Here is a 21,241-nt window from a genome sequence, read left to right on the forward strand (position 1 = left end):
ATTCCTTAGCGTATGCAAGTCGAAAAAAATCTTCCATGCATAAAATTTAGAATGAAGTCTATTTGCAAAAAAATTTCAGGAATGGGTGTAACTTTTTGCGACGATCTAATGACTTTAATTAATCGCTACAGTGATACTACAATAACCATTCTCTAATTAAGCGGTCAAAGACCTCATTAGATTCTTCAGCGTTCCTAGCGCAGGAATTCTGGAGTTAGTTTTATAAACTGACTTAGTTTGACACCGTAATTAGCAGTCAAAGTTAACTATAATTCAGGCCAATATCTTCTGACCGGCACTGGATAAATGCACCAGTATATTAACAAAACGCTGGCTCCGTCTCTGTACGACGGCGACTCCGTACGTCCGGACTCCGACATTTGCACGGGGCACACCGGACACTGTGTTCTACTCCGACAGGAGGGAATAATGGGCACGTTCGGGCTTGGCCTACGATCGAAAGAAGAATATTGGTGCTGCTGCCCGAACCAGAGCCCTGAAAAACAGATTTTTTTTTTACTTCTTGTTTAGATGTGTAAAAGAAAAATTGTAAAGTACTTTAACACTTTTGTTTGTATTTGATAATTATTGTCCGATCATAGGTTAACTAGACTCAAAAGATTCGTCTCGCAAATTATAGACAAACTGTGTAATTAGTTATTTTGCTCAGCTAAATTTAATACTCCGTGCATGCGTTTAAAAATTCGATGTGATGTGGAATCTTGTAAAATTTTGGAATTTTAAAGGAAACTAAACAAGAGCTTAGTCGAGGGGCGTCCTTCCGTCGGTCCTTGATCTAACGGTGGCGGTACGGTCTTCCTCTTGAAAGCGCTAACGCGCTGCATGCCTGCATGTCAACTTGCCTGTCCTGTTAACTGTTGGCTTTGCAACCTCAGCTAGCCTCCCTAGCCCGCCGAAGAATTACAATTAACAATAACAAATTTTACTATCTTGTTGGTGGCTTTCTTCTGCGAAACATGACAAAATTGACGTCACCTTCAAATGCTCTGTTCCTTATTAACGTCACTTTTCCTTGTGTTGTGAGATCCGATGATCATATTGGCTCAGGAGCTCCTGATGTCACCTCCTGGAAAAGGATGGCAGGAATTATTACTAGCATCTACTAGTTAGAAAATGCTCAAGTCTTTTCCCATCCTATTAGATCAAATCAGAATGACTCGAGAGCTCTAGACGCGACTCGTGCAAAAAGAGTGGCTGATAATTTCTCACGAAAAATGCAAGACCTATTTTTTTTGCTAAGAGGAATGCGGGACCTTGTTGAAAAACAGGCTTATTAGCTTTGCTAGCCGGAATTCCTATTCATCTTCCGAAAGAATTGGATCAAGTTACGTTTCAGTGTTTGACATCTATGAACAATAATTGGATGACTGAGATATGTGGAGGCGATGGCGTGGAGCTGAGCATGCACCAGCATGCGGAAGATATGGCTGGCAGCAGCTTTATGGTAGGCACACGTGGCAATGCGAGTGGAAAGATGTTAGGAGAACTAAGCCAATCCCAAACTTCAAATGGTGTTGTCTTAGCTTTTAAAATTTAAACTATGCATCCAATTTCAAATCAGTTTGAACGACAATGTTCTTCAGAATTAATGCGATGAAATGAGATCTAGTGTGTTATGTTTATTGTTTTATTTAAATATTTCAACATTTAAGTATAGTACTCCAACATTTTGAATATATAGTTTCAACATTTGTATGTACTAATTCAGCATTTTTTTTAAAAAAAATATTGCATTGGTTGTTCCAAAATATTGAATTAAGTTTTTCAAAATGTTAAATCGGTTTGTTAGCACAGATATTGAATCTTGTATTACCAGTACTGGAGTAGAAAAATAAATGAAAATATTAGTAAAAATAAACAAACACGGTCACGGCAGATTCTCCTCTGCTGATGATGACAGGGCTACATATATAAGCGGCTTGGTCGCTTCTTCTATTTATTCCGGTGCGCATTTGTGATTGGGCTGGGGTCTTCTATTCCATCTGGTGGCATGTCACTGCTGGAATTAGAACACAACAGGCAAAGAATAAAACATTCTCCCTACTCAATTCTAGTCCCAGCTGATCAACAACATCATGTTACGATCCGACACCTTGCTAGGGTCTAACTGTAATAGGATCAGAAGCTAGCAACCTGTTCGGCTGGGAAAGAACGGCTGGGGTGGCTTGGCTGGATGCATGGTGTTTTTGTGTGCTCCCGCCATCCCCATCTGCGGCTAGTTGCAGCCCGGCCAGCCAGCCAAACAAGGTCTAGAGCCTAAATATATATATTTTATTTAAATTTTGTAGTACTTTTAAAAAAATGAGTCTAGAATTGTGATGCTTTTTTTTATTTTAGTTAAGCTTTGGGATTAAGCTGAAATTAGCATCACGGCTTGATAGGATAGGGAGGCTCTTTTTTTCTTAAGGATTGTTTTTTTTTGAAATAAATCCTTTTTTTTAAAATACCCAGGAGTATTGGGGAGTCATGTCAGAATTTTGGGCATCCACGCTGACCGGACTCAGTACAAACGAGACTACCTGAGAAGTCTCAGAACGCGTCATACCGAGACTTACGCACACCACCTCACACACGCACACACACCAGCACACACGCACACCACCTCAGTACCCGGTGAGGTTGAAATAAATCTTGAGAAAATTAGGATAGGGGCCTCGGGGGCCCTCACACGCGTCGGCTGATCGGCTCACAAGCCTCAGCTGACACGTGCGCGAGCCGCTTGCGGCTTTCGGCGCCGTGCGCCCTTGGCCCCCACCCCACCGGCCGGCCGGCTCCCACAGCAACCAGCAAAGCCACAGCCACGCTGATTCTCCTAACGGAAGCGTAGCCTCGAACAATCACGGACTACCGGGCCCCGCGGGACTCGGCCCCACCCGTCACGCGGAGCGCGCACCGCCGAGCCGTCGGATTTTACCACCAGGGCCCCCAGCAACGGAGGCAGACAGGTGAACGGACCACGCGGCGGTTTCCTCCGCGCATGCCGCTCTGCCTCCGCCCGCCACCCCCGTGCACCGGCCGCACGGACCACGCCCACCTCCCGCCGTCCAGGCCGGGGAGCACAGCACGCTGCGCCTCGGGTCCAGCCAGAAAATCGCGACGGCCCCGTGCTCCTCCCTGCGCCATCCGCATGCGCCAGTAACGGCCAGCCGCCGTCGGCTCCACCTCGCGACTCGTGCGCCGGGTCCACGCCGCGCGGCGCCCCCACCGCTCTCCTCCCCGTACTACTCCCCCCGCGCGACCGCGACGACTGCTCGACGCGCACCTACCCATCCCGCCAGGCATCCCCCCCACCCCTGCAGGCTGCAGCCCCCGCCCCACCCCACCCCACCCGGCGCGACCGCCTCGCCTGCCCCGGCCGGCCATGGACGCGTTACTTCCCCCTCCGGCGCCGTCCTCCGCCGCGTTCGGCGGCGGGGGCGGGGTCCCCGCGCGCGGGCACCACCGGCGCGCCCACTCCGAGACCTTCATCCGCCTCCCCGACGCGGACCTCCTGCTGGACCCGGACTCCGACTTCGGCTTCTCCGACATCGACTTCCCCTCGCTCTCCGACGACTCCCCCGCCGCGTCCGACCCGACGCCGCGGCCCCAGCCCCAGCAGCCCACGCCCCCCGCGCCGCCGCCGCCGCGGCCGCCGAGCGGGGCGCACATGAGGAGCCTCTCCCTCGACGCCGCCTTCTTCGACGGCCTCTCGCTGCAGGGAGGAGGGGGCGTGGCGGGGCACAAGCGGAGCGGCTCCATGGACGGGGCCACCTCGCCGTTCGAGGGCGAGTCCGCGCCGCCGGGCGTGCTCCCGGACTACGCCAAGAAGGCCGTGCCCGCCGAGAAGCTCGCCGAGCTCGCGCTCCTCGACCCCAAGCGCGCCAAGAGGTGTGCAGATTTTTTTCTTCTCCCCCCGAGCTGCCTCCCTGAGCTTGCGTTCTACTACTTTCGAGTTGATTTGTGGTTTCGAGATCCGTATCCTTGTCGCGCTTTGATGTTTCGAGGGTGTCTTGTTGAATTGAGGTGGAATTTTGGGCCGTGGTCTGCGGTTTGCAGGATCCTGGCGAACCGGCAGTCGGCGGCGAGGTCCAAGGAGAGGAAGATCAAGTACACCAGTGAGCTCGAGAGGAAGGTGCAGACGCTGCAGACGGAGGCCACCACGCTCTCAGCACAGCTCACGCTTCTTCAGGTAAGGAATGATGCTTGGGTTCTTTGACCGTTTACTACAATAATACCATCTCCTAGTGGCCATCTTGGGGTTGTTGTGTACGAAACATATGATTGCCTCAGCCAGCACTAATTATTTTACTCCACCTTGTCTCTTGCTACAAGTACCACACATTAGGTATTATTTTATCCTATCTCTTGAAATTCTTTGGTCTCCTGCTGCGCTGGACAAGTGTGGCAACGAAATTAGCTGACTCAAACCTTGTGGGATGATGTATTCAACTAGAGAATACAAAAGGTTGCTCTCACTCACATCCTCTCCGTATGATTGGTCGCAATAATAGTTCACTGTTTTGGCTTTATCAATTAAGGCCATGTTTAGTTTCCAAAAATTTTCAAGATTTCCCGTCACATCGAATCTTCGAACCCATGCATGAAGTATTAAATGTAGTTGAAAAAATAATTAATTACACAATTTAACTGAAATGACGAGATAAATCTTTTAAGCCTAGTCAGTCCATGATTGGACATTAATTGCCAAATAACAACGAAAGTGCTACAGTTCCCGAATCAAAAAAAATTCACAAACTAAACGGGGCCTAAACTCAAATAACTTGGGTTTTCAATAGAATTCTCTCCTTGCTGGTTCGTGGATAAATTTCTCCTATGCCACCGGACTTCTAGACATTTCTTTATTTAGGCATTTTGTAATTGATAAGGTCTCAACAATTTAGGCATTCTGTTATGGGTATTTGAACTTGGGAGTTGGGATTTTTAACCTTTTGCTAGAGCTTATATATGTTGCCATCTGTTTTATGATACTTCACATGTGTCCTGCTCATCAAGTTCTTTCCAAGTTTTGAGTTGCTATTAGTGCATTGTGGTATCACTGATTGTCAGTGCCATTCGTTTGAATTTAGTTTTTGTTTTAGTTACTTGTTGTTTTTGTAGATACAAATTTACATTCTTCAGAGCTCAAAATATTTATGCCCTTACATTTATCTATCTTACCTTTCTAGTTTAGATGAACAATTTTGAGGACATCCACCCACTTTATGTTCTGTATTAGCTGAAAGCATGAGTGGCTATTAGCAGTGTCGGTACCCCAGGACTGGGGTACCCCCTCTTGCTGTGTCTAGGCAAAAGCCTCGTAGTTATCCTTAACTATGCCCTGACGGCCGAGCAGCCGGACCCCTGTGGTCCTGAGCCCTGCTCTCCCGGCAGGACGGCCCCGGACCCGCTCCCCGCTTGGGGAGGGTCCGGTGACGCCACGTAACCCGGAGGAGGTAGCCCTCAGCCAAAACGGCCGGGGCCCCCGGACCTCCCAGGGAGTCCCGGACCCCTGCCGGCTCCGGACCCCTGCCGGCTCCGGACCCCATATGCTATCCGGACCCCTCAGCAGGGAGGGAACAGGCACCCCGCCTAGGGGGGTCCGGAGCCACCACGTGTCCGCAGGCACAGGTACGCGCGCGGCTATCAAGCTTCCTCTGGAAGACTTGCCCACCTACTGCATTCAATGCGGGTGGTTCATAAGTGCTCTGCCGCAGCAGAGCCCGAGGAGACTTTTGCCAAGCTGTACTGTTGGTCGCGCGTTACCAAGGTGCACAGTACAGCTGCTGGCGCCACTTACGCCACGCGCGTCAGTCTGCTACGCCAGTTAGACACGACAACTCGGCGACGGAGTATCATAACGGCTACGCGGTAGACCCAACAGTCTACGCCGCAACCTACACTGCCTCAACGGGCGCCTCGCAAATGGGAAAGGAGAAGACCCCCTCGGTCAGAGAGTCTACAGGACGGAGAAGCGTATCCGGCAAGAGATTCTCCATCACTGTAGCACCATTAGTTTAGTATACATCCTTGTTGGGCACACCTGTCGGGGGCCAACGCCTGTGTACGCGTCCTCCTTGCTCTATAAAAGGGAGATGCCCGTTGTAAGCATCTAGACCCTCAAGGTATGTTTCGGTGATTAATGACAACCATTATTGTGACTAATGAGTTTGTGCAGCTTAATAGATCATTATCGCTCATTTGGTCATATGTCAAAAGAGGCCCCTCAATTTCGGTTATTCTAAAAGGCGATCTCGGTTTTCAACTTATATATGTCAAGGCTAAGGATCTTTCTAGTCCTAAGTGTCACAAGGTTGAGAAGGACACTTAGGTTAGTATAGGTTTTATAGTTTTGTAGTGATCGCACTATTAAGAGGGGTTAAGGCTTAGTAACTTGAGCATGGACATGGTCATTTGAAAATGGATGCACACTATGGTCACTCAGGTTTCTAGAAGTTCAAATAAGTGGTTCTCAAACTATATCTCAAGAATATTTGGATTTCATTCAAGACTCAAATCAGAAAAGACAAAATCAGAAAAAGTCTATACACCGGTTTAACCGACGCTCTCAATTTTCTATACGTCGGTTAAACGAAGTCAGCAGAGTCTGGACAAATTCAATACACCGGTTAAACCGACGTGTTTGAATTTAACGTCGGTGCATTGGTCCAGAGTTGGTTTTTCCAGGGAAATTCAAGTTCTATTCACCGGATTAACCGACGCTGTTTGAATCAAGACGTCGGTGCAATTGACCAGTGAGATGGTTTTTTCAGAGGAATTCAAAAGTTGTACTCACCGGATAAACCGACGATAGGTTTGAGTTAACGTCGGTGCAGTTGTCCAGAGACTTGATTTTTCAGTGGTTCAGTGGACAACTACACTCACCGGTTAAACCGATGCTACGTCGGTTAATCTGCCCCAGTTGTAACGGCTAGTTTTCAGAAGAGGCAGTTTACATTCACCGGTTAAACCGACGATGACAATGGGGGGTACGTCGGATTAACCGGCGCTACGCAGTTTTCTGGCAGCTTTTCTCCAACGGCTCTATTTGTGTGAGCTGCCTATATATACCCCTCCAATGGGTCATTTCGCCCACTCTTGACACCAGGCAACATCCAAACACTCATACCATAGTCAAGAGCCACCTTGAGCTTCATCATTCACATACTTGTGCTTTCAATCAATCAAGAAGCAAGATTAAGGACTTGAGTAGAGAAAGGCTAGTGTGCATCCGTTCTTGGTGATCGGTTCTTGCTCAAGTGAAGGCCTTAGCTTGTTACTCTTGGTGATTGGCATCACCTAGGCGATCTTGGTGATCGAGGTGTTTCTCGCGGAGCTTGCCAAGGATTGTGGGAGCCCGGAGAAGAAGATTGTACGTGGCTTGATCTCCACCACGCCGGGATGGTGAACGGAGACTCTTAGTGAGCGCCCTCGTCTCGGTGACTTGGGAGGTGACAAGATTCTTTGAGAGTGTCACAACGTGGATTAGGGGTGTGTGCCAACACATCGATACCACGGGAAAAAATCCGGTTGTCTCTTGTCCATTCCTTTTATTCAAGCATTTTCCTTCATGCAATTTACTCATGTGCTTGACTTAGAGATCATAACTTAGCTCTACCTTGCTAGGCTTTACTTTGTTTTTATCTCTCTTAGCTTGTGTAGGTAGCTTAGTTATCCGGTTGGTGAATTGGTGCCCTACTAGTATTGCATAGGTTAAGGTTGCTTTACCTTGCTTTAGAATTTGAAAAAGGCCCAATTCACCCCCCCTCTTGGTCCATCGATCCTTACAATTGGTATCAGAGCCTCGTTGCTCATTTGGATCATTAGGCTTCACCGCCTAGAGCTATGGCCAAGATGGGTGGTTCGCCGCCTCACTTCGAGGGCAAGAACTTTGCCTATTGGAAAGTTCGCATGGCCGCATACCTTGATGCGATTGCCCCCGAAGTGTGGTTGGCCACTAAGACCGGATTCACCGGAACTCCCACCGCCGAGCAATTAAAATGGAATGCAAAGGCTAGAAATGCAATTTTCGAAGCCATTAGTGAGGAAGTCTTTGCTAGAGTAAATGGCATGGACTTAGCAAGTGATATATGGAAAGAGCTAATTGAAATTCATGAAGGCTCCACAAAAGTCCGTGAACAAAAATATCACTTGTTTAGAGCTAAATATGATTCTTTTAAAATGCTTGCTCATGAAAATTGCAATGATATGTATTCCCGCTTGAATGTCATTGTCAAGGACATTAATGCTCTTGAAGTTTCTAAAATTGACAGTGGCTCCATCAACCGCAAGATTCTCATGCTCCTTCCGAAGCCCAAGTACAACATTATCAATGCTATGCTTCAAAAGGAGAATCTTGATACAATGGAAGTGGGAGAGCTTGTGGGCGAAATTCGCGCTCATGAAATGAGTATCCTTGGTATGACCGAAGAGCCAACAACAAGCAAATCAATTGCTCTCAAAACCAAGGCCAACAAGCACCGCAAGCTCAAGATGATCAAGCAAGATTCAAGCTCAAGCAATGAAGAAGATGATCATCATGAAAGCTCATCCGATGTTGAAGATGATGGAGAGCTTGCTCTTATGATGAGAAAGTTCACCCGCTTGAATGACAAGATCAACAAGAAGGGGTTCAACTTTGACTCTAAGAAGGGAATGTTCCGGCCAATGGATGTCAAGAACAAAATTTGCTACAATTGTGGAGAAAAAGGTCACATCCGTCCAAATTGCCCCAAGCCGGACAAAAGAAACAAGGATCACAAGAGCAAGCATCGCCATGATTCAAGCGATGATGAAGAAGAAGAAAGAAAGAACAAAAACAAGAGACTTGGGAAGAAAAAGAGCCATGACAAGAAGACCAAGCTCTTCCCAAAGAAGAAAGGGCACACCAAGAGAAGTTTCTTGGTGGAAAAACAAGAGTGGGTGACCGATGTCTCATCAAGCGAAGATTCAAGTGATGAAGAAGACATAGTCACCATCGCCCTCACAAATGAAGAACCATCACTACCTCCACCTCCAATGTGCCTCATGGCCAAAGGTAACTCTAAGGTATGTGAGAGTGAAGATGATAGTGATGATGAGCTTGACCCTAATGAGTTTGCTAACCTCATTAATGAGTATACATCTGTCATCAAGAGGGAAAAGGGCAAAGTCAAGATTCTTGAGAGTACTCGTGCAAAGTTAGAGCTTGCCCACTCCGATTTGCTTGGCAAGTACAATGACTTGCTCAAAAAGCACAATGAGTCACTTGTACTTGCTAAGCAAGTTGAAGAGAGCCACAAAAAGCTTAAACAAGAGCATAGGGAGTTGGCTCACAAGTATCAAGAACTTGAATTTGCCTATGAAGTAATTGACCCAAGTCTTGAGAACTTTGCTCATGAAACTATTGAGAAGGTCAATGCTTCTACTTCATGTGATGACCTACTCATTAATGCAAATGCTACTAATGCTTTGCCCGAGCTTGCACCTTCTAGGGAAAAGGAATTGATGGATCAAGTTGCAAGCCTCAAGAGTAGTGTGGAGAAGCTCTCAAGAGGAGAATACATCCACAAGGAAATTCTCTTCAACAATGCACGTGACTATGGCAAGAGAGGTCTTGGTTCATTTCCGGAGCCAAATCAAGGCACTACTCCTTCTCCGGAGATCAAGATTAGCTTCATCAAGGAAGTTGGATCATATTGCCAACATTGCCAAGTCACCGGGCACCACACTAGGGAGTGCACCCTACCATCACGTCCTCTTCCCACTTTACCTAAGAATTACTCATCAATGTTTGAAAATAACCATTTTCTCTTGAGTAAAGTGAAGGGCAAGGTGAAGGCCAAATTCATTGGCAAACTCACTAAGGAGTCAAAGAAGAAGCTCCCCAAGCAACTTTGGGTCCCAAAAGCTCTTGTCACACATGTGCAAGGCCCAAAGCTTGTTTGGGTTCCTAAAACTCAAAAGTGAATTCTCATGTGTGTAGGTGAACTACAAAGCCGGTGGAAAACATTGGGTACTTGATAGCGGTTGCTCTCAACATATGACCGGCAATGATAGCATGTTTACCTCCCTTGAAGACCCCGGCGATCATGAACATGTCACCTATGGTGATAACTCAAGGGGAAAAGTTTTAGGTTTGGGTAGAATAGCAATTTCTAAAGATTTATCTATTTCTAATGTTTTGTTTGTAGAAGCACTTAGTTTTAATCTTATTTCAATTGCTCAATTGTGTGATCTTGGACTAACGTGTGCCTTTGACAAGAATGGTGTTGTAGTAACTCATGAAAAAGACAAGTCATTGGTATTCACGGGGTTTAGGCATGGCAACATTTACTTGGTGGATTTCTCTTCAAAGCAAACAAGCACCATGACATGCCTCTTCACCAAGTCTTCTCTTGGGTGGCTTTGGCATAGAAGAATTGCTCATATTGGCATGAGCAACCTCAAGAAAGCCCACAAGAGAGGGATGATCACCGGCTTGAAGGACGTCACCTTTGACAAGAAGAGCTCAAAGGGAGTACAACTCCTCAATTGTGAAGATCCGGAGTGACAACGGCACCGAGTTCAAGAACATGAAGATTGAAGAATGGTGCGATGAAGAGGGCATCAAGCATGAGTTTTCCGCCACCTACACGCCTCAACAAAATGGAGTGGTGGAAAGAAAGAACAAGACTCTCATCACTCTAGCTAGAGCAATATTGGATGATTATGGCACGTCCGAGAAGTTTTGGGCGGAAGCAATCAACACGGCGTGTCATGCATCCAACCGAGTATATCCTCATCGACTCCTCAAGAAAACTCCATATGAGCTCATCACCGGGAAGAAACCAAATATATCATACTTTCGAGTCTTTGGTTGCAAATGCTTCATCTATAAGAAGAAAAGGCTCGGTAAGTTTGAAAGTAGATGTGATGAAGGTTTCTTTCTTGGTTATGCATCAAACTCCAAAGCATATAGAGTATTCAATCAAACCTCCGGGTTAGTTGAAGAAACATGTGATGTGGAGTTTGATGAATCTAATGGCTCCCAAGAGGAGGTTGTTGGCTATGAGAATGTAGGTGATGAGGAGATTGATGAAGCTTTGAAGAATATGTCCATTGGGGATATCAAGCCGGAAGAGGTGCATGAAGACAATGATCAAGGGGGAGGACCTTCCTCATCTACACCAAGCACCTCCACGGCGCCTCAAGTGGATAAAGATCAAGAAAAAGATGATACACAACCTCAAGAAGATGTGCCAACACCAACAACCCAAGTTCAAGAACAAGAAGAGCAAAGTGTTCCACCACAAGCACAAGTCACTCATGATCCACCCCAACAAGCATCCACGCAAGTACCGCTAGTGAAGCATGGTCGCATCTCCAAGGATCATCCAATTGGTCAAATCATTGGTAGTCCATCAAAGGGAGTAAGAACTCGCTCTAAACATGCTTCATTTTGCGAATATCACTCGTTTGTTTCTTGTATTGAACCCACTAGCATAGAGGAAGCGCTTGAGGACTCGGATTGGGTGATGGCTATGCAAGAAGAATTGAACAACTTCACCCGCAATGAAGTTTGGGTCCTCGAAGCTCCTCCGAAAGACAAGAACATCATCGGCACCAAGTGGGTCTTTCGAAACAAGCAAGATGAACATGGGGTGGTGATACGCAACAAAGCAAGACTTGTGGCAAAAGGGTTCTCTCAAGTCGAAGGTTTGGATTTTGGTGAAACTTTTGCTCCGGTCGCAAGACTTGAAGCTATCCGTATCCTTCTTGCTTACTCTTCACATCATAACATTAAGTTGTATCAAATGGATGTGAAAAGTGCATTCTTAAATGGCGTTATTAACGAACTTGTTTATGTTGAGCAACCTCCCGGGTTTGAAGATCCGAGGAATCCTAACCATGTTTATAGGTTGCACAAGGCACTCTATGGGCTCAAACAAGCTCCAAGGGCTTGGTATGAGAGGCTTCGTGACTTCCTAATCATGCAAGGCTTCAAGATCGGGAGGGTGGACACCACGTTGTTCACAAAAGACGTCAACGGGGATCTTTTCATTTGTCAAATTTATGTTGACGATATTATTTTTGGCTCAACTAATGATTTGCTAAGCCATGAGTTTGCTACCATGATGTCTAGGGAATTTGAGATGTCCATGATTGGCGAATTGACCTTCTTCCTTGGTTTTCAAGTCAAACAAATGAAGGAAGGGACATTCATCCATCAAGAAAAGTATACCAAAGATATCTTGAAGAAGTTCAAGATGGATGAGTGCAAGCCAATCAAGACACCCATGGCAACAAATGGGCATCTCGACTTGGATGTGGACGGTAAACCGATTGATCAATCCCTCTATCGTTCTATGATAGGGTCTTTGCTTTACCTTACCGCATCTAGGCCCGATATAATGTTTAGTGTGTGCTTGTGTGCCCGCTTTCAAGCTAACCCAAAGGAGTCACACCTTTCGGCTGTGAATAGGATCCTTCGGTATCTCAAGCACACTCCTAGCATAGGCTTGTGGTACCCCAAAGGCGCTAGTTTAGATCTCTTGGGATACTCGGATTCGGATTTTGCCGGAAGCCGTGTGGATCGCAAGAGTACCTCCGGGGGTTGCCACTTGCTTGGGCGTTCTCTAGTTTCTTGGTCAAGTAAGAAGCAAAATTCCGTGGCTTTGTCCACCGCGGAAGCGGAATATATAGCGGCCGGTGCATGTTGTGCCCAAATCCTATATATGAAGCAAACCCTTTTGGACTTTGGTGTGAAACTAGATAGGATCCCACTCCTTTGTGACAATGAAAGTGCCGTAAAAATTGCCAAGAATCCAGTTCAACACTCTCGCACAAAGCACATTGATATTCGCCATCACTTCTTGCGTGATCACGAAGCCATGGGGGACATTTCCCTTCAAGGTGTGAGATCCGAGGAACAATTGGCGGATATATTCACAAAACCTCTAGACGAGAGTACCTTTGTTAGGCTAAGAAATGAGCTCAATGTGTTAGATGCGGCAAACGTCATGTAAGTTGCCATGTCATATAGAAAAATGCATACATATAGGACACTTGTCTAACCATGGTAAGATAGTGATGAGCAAGGGTTTAGCTAGAGGTGGTGGTCCACTTGTTTTCCTCTAGGCTTGTAGAAAGGCTCATCATGAAGAAGCTTCCCGTGGGTTCAAACTTGACAAGTAGATCTTAATTTCTTGTTATGCATTTCTTGTCATATAGGTGTGCACTTCATATTTACTATACTTTCGCATGTGGTTGTAGTTTGCATCATCATTGCATGCGTAAGGGTCACAAAGGAGATCACTTGATGAAAATGAGACTTGTTTTCATATACAAGATCTTAATTCATGAAAAGTGAAAAGAGCAAAGTGTTAGGTGCGTTATTGCCTAGTGAGCAATGTCATGATGAGTTTGAAGCTTTCTATCTTCAATATTCCTATGACATGGCTCATACATTTTATTTGGCGTTTTGTCTCTCTTGCGGCTTTTCCTTGTGTTTGAAAAGAAATTTATTTAAGCAAGTGTGCTATCCTATTTATTTTGAGGGGTAAAGTCGCCTATGCAAGTCCATTAACTTGAGTTTATTTGAATCTTATAAGTTAATTGGACTTAGCATAGAAGAGTGAGCTGAGAGAGGGTTTTCGGGTTCACCGGTTAAACCGACGTTCAATGGAGCCTCATCATCGGTTTAACCGGCGTTACTAAGTTTGTCTCAGCTCTGTCAAGTTTTCAGGCATTCAACCGGCGTATACAAAAGTCAGAGCATCGGATCAACCGATGATAGTAAATGCAAATCAGACCTAGCAATCAACCGGTGCTTTGATCAATCAACCGACGAGTTCATTTTTGACAGCATCAGTTCAACCGGCGTTCAAAAACAGATCTGGTAGAGTCTCGGGTGAACTACACCGACGCAATCAACCGGCGCTCATACCCTAGGCGTCGGATCGACCGGCGTAAAGGAAAATCGCGGGTCCCGCCTGTCATATATGTCCCTTGCCCGCGGCCTCTGTTCTCTCAGTTTATTCTTCTCGCCGCCGCCGCTCCGCTCCCGCACCCGACTCGCTCGCGCCGCCGCCGTTCCACCTCGCCGCCGCCGTACGCCGCCACTGCAGGCCTCCGCCGCCGCAGTACGCTGTCCTCGCTCGCCCGCGCCGCTGCCTTGTGCCGCTCGCGTGTTTTCTGCGCCGCCCCGCGCGCGCAACCGCCACCGCGCCGCGACGCCGCCGCCTGCGCCCCGCCATTGCCGCCACCAGCGCACAGCTCCACCTCTCCGCACCCAAGCCAAGCAAACCAAGCCACATCACCCACACAACGCAAGTTCGCCGCACGCGAAACCCTACTCGCGCATCCTCGCCTCGCACGCCAAGTGTTCGGTGTTTTGCCCGAACCATCGCGCTCGCCCTAGCTCGCAGCGCCGCGTCCTTGTCGCTCCCAGTTGTCGAGATGGGTCGTGAGAAGAGGAAGGGGAAGGAGGTTGTGGTCGAGAAGCCCGCTCGTAAGCGGACTCGTGCAGAGAAGGAGGCTGAGAGGGCCGAGATGGTGGCCAAGGCCGCCGAGGAGCAGGCATCAGGCCGTGCTCGTTCGTTCCAGATCAGGGAGGACCCCAGAGGCAGAGGCAGAGGCAGGGGTATGGGTAGAGTCAGAGGTGCCAGGGCCACCAGAGCCGCAGCAGCAGCAGCAGCAGAGTCAGATCAGTCAGATACAGCTGCAGATTCAGATACAGAGGCAGAGCAGTCCGAGCAGTCTCAGGGGCAGAGCACACAGGAGTCACCGACTCTACGACGGTCTGGCCGCACTCGGCAGACATCCCCAGCAGCAGAGACTTCACCAGCGACCGAGCGTCGCACTGGACCGAGGACGCGAGGAGGTCACCAGCCACAGGAGCCTCGCAGGTCCACAGCTGCAGCAGCAGCAGCTCGTAGAGCCGAGGCCCTAGAGGCCGAGCGCGCAGTGTTCCGTATGGACACTGTTGTGCGTCTAGAGCCAGGCGTGCTGCTCCAGAACTTGACCAAGGCCAATGCGGCGAAGGTCAAGAGGCTCAGGTGGAGTGTTCAGGAGGAGGACTGGTTCCCCGTGACCCGTGACAGCCGGGTCGACCGTAGGTTCTGGACGCTTCTTCAGGCCAGTTTCTACGAGACCTACCAGAGGCGGGGTCACAGGATCTTCCCACACAGAGTGCTTGACTGGGTGTCTCTGAGGACAGCCGCAGGGGGAGCAGATGTCAGAGAGCACTTCGCTCACTTCAGGGGCCTGCCCAGGTTACTCCAGATTGAGCAGAACAGATATATTGAGGACTGGGTCAGAGTCTTCTATGCCACGGCCTGGATTGCTCCCGAGCGTCGAGCAGTACACTTTGTTTATGGAGGCCAGGTCTTTGGTTTGTCGAGAGCGACGATAGCAGGGATTCTCGGAGTTGACTTAGTTGACGTCTCGCTGCACGAGATGGTTTACGGAGATGCAGATCCACCGCGCAGAGCGATGATTGGCGGGATTGCACCCTCTCATGAGGCGATCTCTCAGTGTTTCCGCCAGCCGTTCCCTGCCTCCTACGCCAGAGTTCCCAGCCTGCTGACCCCAGAGGCATACGCAGTACACATGGCACTCCGGAGGACTTTGCTACCGAGGAGTGGCTACCCAGAGGGGTTTACAGGACTGCAGCAGCTCCTGCTTTTACACATCCTCACTCACGAGCCGTTTGACATAGTTGACTTTATTCTGGCTGAGATAGAGGATGTGATCACAGACGGGATGGGTGTGGTGCGACAGTTTCCCTTTGCACACTGGATCAGTTATATTTGTTCTATGATTGTGCCAGCAGAGTCACCCATCAGCGCTCCCTACCGTCACGACGAGGCTCCCCGGTTCCCAGTTTACCGACCGACAGCTCCACAGGACCGGAGGAGGGGCAGACAGGCAGAGAGAGCTGCCATGGCACAGTTGTCACAAGAGGCACAGGCCCGTGTAGCACAGGAGGACGAGGCACTGCTTGCCGCCGAGGCACAGCTTCCCGGAGGAGAGGATGAGATACACTGGTCTGAGCTTGAGTCAGACTCCTCCGAGGACGTAGAGTACTTCCCTGCAGCAGCCCCAGCTAGTCACGACCACGAGGCAGGGGGGTCTAGAGAGCCAGCTCCAGAGTCACCAGCAGCTGCTACAGTCTCTGAGTCTCAGGTGACTCAGCCGTCCGAGCTCACTTCACTTCTACAGCAGCTCGTGACCCAGCAGAGGGAGGACAGACTTGCTCAGGAGGAGGCCAGGAGAGCCCATGAGGCTCAGATTGCTGCTATTCAGAGAGAGGCAGCCCGAGAGCGTGCTGCGACCGAGGAGCGTTTTGTCGGGCTTATCGACAGAGTTTCACAGAGGACAGACGCTCAGTTTCAGCAGATGCAGCAGGGGATGATGGCGATGTTCGGGATGATCTCACAGCTTTACTCTCACACCGGACTCGCCCCGCAGCAGCCAAGACAGCCAGGCCTTCAGGGTGTTGGAGCACCTCAGCTTGCCGTCACACCAGCTCCGCATCCTCCAGCTCCTACTGCAGCTCCAGCTACCTCAGCGACACCGGAGACCACATTCTCGATGTCAGCACTCTTTGGGTCTGCCGGTCGTCCGCTCTTTTCACCACTGCCGGCGACCACACTCTTTCAGGACTCACCGTCAGCGGTTCAGTCGGTCGCCCTCCCCTCCTCACTTCAGGCAGCACCTTCAGGGGGAGGAGCAGTAGAGGAGTCCCTGCTTCCACAGTCGACGCAGCCGGCAGCCTCAGCAGTCACCTCTTCAGATATTGATACTTCTTCTGCTGACCCGGTTACGACTTCTACGGATCCTCTACTAGGCAGTGCCAGCACGAGAGCCTCCACGACAGTTACTCCCCCAGTGAGCTCAGACCCAGACCAGCAGCTTCCGTCTGTCACCGAGGGTGAGAGTTCTCCGTCCGACGACGACGACCCGGACCGCTTCGTCGCCGTACCACGACAGCACGACCCATAGCTCGCCTTTTGGTGCTTTGATGCCAAAGGGGGAGAGGTGTTAGGGGGAGCACCAGAGTTAGGGGGAGGGTAGAGCTAGAGAGAGCTCGTAGTTATCAGGACTTTGATTATTTGTATCACATTTGGTGTTAATTCATGGATATGTACATTTGTCGCTTGAGTATGCCGTTCTTTGAGACATATCTATGGATTTCGTTTGAGCCTTTGAGCTCTTTGGTCCTGCTTTCGAGTTTGCTTGTGTTTATCCTGTTTTATCTTTCTCGCTCTCTCGTTATTTATGTTTGTGTTGTCATCAATCACCAAAAAGGGGGAGATTGTAAGCATCTAGGCCCTCAAGGTATGTTTCGGTGATTAATGACAACCATTATTGTGACTAATGAGTTTGTGCAGCTTAATAGATCATTATCGCTCATTTGGTCATATGTCAAAAGAGGCCCCTCAATTTCGGTTATTCTAAAAGGCGATCTCGGTTTTCAACTTATATATGTCAAGGCTAAGGATCTTTCTAGTCCTAAGTGTCACAAGGTTGAGAAGGACACTTAGGTTAGTATAGGTTTTATAGTTTTGTAGTGATCGCACTATTAAGAGGGGTTAAGGCTTAGTAACTTGAGCATGGACATGGTCATTTGAAAATGGATGCACACTATGGTCACTCAGGTTTCTAGAAGTTCAAATAAGTGGTTCTCAAACTATATCTCAAGAATATTTGGATTTCATTCAAGACTCAAATCAGAAAAGACAAAATCAGAAAAAGTCTATACACCGGTTTAACCGACGCTCTCAATTTTCTATACGTCGGTTAAACGAAGTCAGCAGAGTCTGGACAAATTCAATACACCGGTTAAACCGACGTGTTTGAATTTAACGTCGGTGCATTGGTCCAGAGTTGGTTTTTCCAGGGAAATTCAAGTTCTATTCACCGGATTAACCGACGCTGTTTGAATCAAGACGTCGGTGCAATTGACCAGTGAGATGGTTTTTTCAGAGGAATTCAAAAGTTGTACTCACCGGATAAACCGACGATAGGTTTGAGTTAACGTCGGTGCAGTTGTCCAGAGACTTGATTTTTCAGTGGTTCAGTGGACAACTACACTCACCGGTTAAACCGATGCTACGTCGGTTAATCTGCCCCAGTTGTAACGGCTAGTTTTCAGAAGAGGCAGTTTACATTCACCGGTTAAACCGACGATGACAATGGGGGGTACGTCGGATTAACCGGCGCTACGCAGTTTTCTGGCAGCTTTTCTCCAACGGCTCTATTTGTGTGAGCTGCCTATATATACCCCTCCAATGGGTCATTTCGCCCACTCTTGACACCAGGCAACATCCAAACACTCATACCATAGTCAAGAGCCACCTTGAGCTTCATCATTCACATACTTGTGCTTTCAATCAATCAAGAAGCAAGATTAAGGACTTGAGTAGAGAAAGGCTAGTGTGCATCCGTTCTTGGTGATCGGTTCTTGCTCAAGTGAAGGCCTTAGCTTGTTACTCTTGGTGATTGGCATCACCTAGGCGATCTTGGTGATCGAGGTGTTTCTCGCGGAGCTTGCCAAGGATTGTGGGAGCCCGGAGAAGAAGATTGTACGTGGCTTGATCTCCACCACGCCGGGATGGTGAACGGAGACTCTTAGTGAGCGCCCTCGTCTCGGTGACTTGGGAGGTGACAAGACTCTTTGAGAGTGTCACAACGTGGATTAGGGGTGTGTGCCAACACATCGATACCACGGGAAAAAATCCGGTTGTCTCTTGTCCATTCCTTTTATTCAAGCATTTTCCTTCATGCAATTTACTCATGTGCTTGACTTAGAGATCATAACTTAGCTCTACCTTGCTAGGCTTTACTTTGTTTTTATCTCTCTTAGCTTGTGTAGGTAGCTTAGTTATCCGGTTGGTGAATTGGTGCCCTACTAGTATTGCATAGGTTAAGGTTGATTTACCTTGCTTTAGAATTTGAAAAAGGCCCAATTCACCCCCCCTCTTGGTCCATCGATCCTTACACCCGTTAGAGAAGGACTCAGGTCCAAGAGGGGACTGGGAACCAGAGGATAACTCATCCACAGATACAAGAGCAATACAAGCCTCAGTGGACGTAGGGTATTACGCTCCGGCGGCCCGAACCACTCTAGATCCCCGTGTGTTCTTGTGTTCGGGCTCCTGGGTTAGATCTGAAGAATAGCTTGCACCTCCCCGGGTATCCACCCTCCGGGGTTAGGCGGGTGCACTACGCCACCCGGCTGTGGCCCTCCTTCTAGAGCTGCGACAAGCAGAAGAAGTTATCCCCCAAGTTGCCTTGGTTTACAAATGTCTTGCACATAATGCATTGGTTTATTTAAGCTAGCCACTCTACAATATCGATAATTCGATACACTATTTTATGATAGTCTACTAAAGAAATGTTGAACGAAGTATTTCTCCGGAGGTATATATTGTACTATCTATACTACTGTAAGTAACAATTGAGCACATTGTGGCAACAGGTAACCCTATTTCATTATGGATACCGTTTTCCATTCATCTTGTATGCTCCTCATGGATGCAGATACCTTGTGTAGGGCTCTAGTCTGTACAATCGTTGTAGCACTGTTCTCTCAGTTCATTATGTTGCATGAAGGCTGGGGCGAATATTCGAGGCCAAAAGGTCATTATGTTGTGGGCAAATTTAGACAACTTGTACTTTTTGCTGCATGATCTGGAGCAGAATAAGCTGATTCATGCAGGTGCAGTTGGATCTTGAATTGTGGTTCTATATAGACTGTGAATGATGTGCAGTGGACGTGTGAATTAAAAGTTGCCATGTTATCTGCAGACAAGCGACAATGACCTTAGATGTTTAGCCTTTGGTTCATGGCCAACACAGCTTGAACGTTGCAATAATTTTGAACCTTTTTATTTGGTAATCTTGTCTGCAAGTATTGTTATAGACTTATAGTTGATGTGACTACTGAAGGATTTATTGCACCTGAAAGTGGTTATAATGGAGATGCCTCTGTACCTGATAATTAGGTCATGTTGCAAACAGGTTCTCTATTTGAAAGCTGAATTGATTGGAGATGTGGAATCAAATGGGTGGTGTTAGGCCAAAGCTTTGGTTTTGGTGGTTGGGGATAGTAACCCTACATTTATCTCTCCATAAAATTTGGCCAGTTATGGAAAGCAAGAAAAAGAACAAAAATAAAAGGATGTTCTGAAAAGTTGACCAGATCTAAACTTTGTTGGCCACTAAGACTATCTTTTTGTGCTATTTTGATACTTTCTGATTGGCATGATTTTGGATTGCCACTCCATTGGTAATCATCCAGGATACTGTCTGTGGCTGATCATCGGGCCTGTAGTTAGTGCCTTTGTTTGGTTTAGTTAGGCATAGCCCTATCCAATGTTTTTTTTTGGTGCCCTTGGTTTGGAACATCTCTAATATTGTTTCCTTTATCGTGCTGAATGCAGAGGGATACCTCTGGTTTAACCACTGAGAACAGGGAGCTCAAACTCCGGTTACAGGCCATGGAAGAACAAGCTAAACTTCGAGATGGTATGTCCTAGTCATCTTTGAGAAGCTCTTAAGGCACTGTAATATAGGCCCTGTGGGAGACTGACTTTTCCTTTTTCAAGAACATTACAAGGCAACCTGTTGAAACCCCTATTGTGTTTGGTGCAGCTCTGAATGATGCCCTGAGAGAAGAAGTCCAGCGGCTTAAGATAGCCGCTGGGCAAGTCCCTAACATGAACGGGAACCCCTTCAACGGAGGACTACCACAGCAGCAGCAGCAGCAGCAGATGGCGTCCTATTTCTCACAACCGCAGCAGATGCAATATTTCGGTGGCCACCAGGGCCAGCATCACCATCGCCGGAACTCTTCAAACGGTGGTGGCCAGTCCCTGAGCGACTCGATGGATTTCATGTGAGGCAACTAGACCTCAGGCTCCTGAGGCCACATAATACCAACTGCAACTAAAGTACTGTAAAGGTAGCTGATGTATACCATATTCGTATGAGATGTATCATTCTTATGTTAGCTAGCTGTTTCTTGTACCATTAATCAAAAAGTCATCCATACATGACAAACAATATATCATCCCTTTGGTTTTGGGGGTTAGATTCCTTGACTGCTTGACATGTTGCCTGTCGTTGCTGGCCTGTAAAGATGTTCCTATAGTAGTGAATGGAATGGTTTTCCTCGTATGGTTTCGGATGGGTTGGTGGAAGACTGAACTACTCGGGCCATTACATTTCCTGCGTACCTGAATGACAAAGATGCCTCAATGAAGTAATCTGGGGATGG

At 47.9% G+C, this 21,241-nt stretch overlaps 1 protein-coding gene across 1 annotated transcript; it reads left to right on the forward strand.

Moving 5' to 3' along the window:
• Positions 1-3,331: 3,331 nt before the first annotated feature.
• LOC120685544 (transcription factor VIP1-like) lies at positions 3,332-21,141 on the forward strand. The gene is made up of 4 exons (XM_039967533.1): positions 3,332-3,888; positions 4,057-4,189; positions 20,406-20,490; positions 20,617-21,141. Exons 1-4 carry the CDS (start codon positions 3,383-3,385, stop codon positions 20,862-20,864), a joined length of 972 nt encoding a protein of 323 aa, XP_039823467.1. The 5' UTR covers positions 3,332-3,382; the 3' UTR covers positions 20,865-21,141.
• Positions 21,142-21,241: the final 100 nt, after the last annotated feature.

Source organism: Panicum virgatum, chromosome 8N (genome assembly GCF_016808335.1).
Source record: "Panicum virgatum strain AP13 chromosome 8N, P.virgatum_v5, whole genome shotgun sequence".
Taxonomy (NCBI): domain Eukaryota; kingdom Viridiplantae; phylum Streptophyta; class Magnoliopsida; order Poales; family Poaceae; genus Panicum; species Panicum virgatum.

Coding starts and splice junctions, on each gene's coding strand:
- LOC120685544 (XM_039967533.1), top strand. CDS start 3,383: ATGGACGCGTTACTTCCCCCTCCGGCGCCGTCCTCCGCCGCGTTCGGC. Junction 4,190..20,405: donor CACAGCTCACGCTTCTTCAG/GTAAGGAATGAT, acceptor TGCTGAATGCAG/AGGGATACCTCTGGTTTAAC. Junction 20,491..20,616: donor ACAAGCTAAACTTCGAGATG/GTATGTCCTAGT, acceptor TGTTTGGTGCAG/CTCTGAATGATGCCCTGAGA.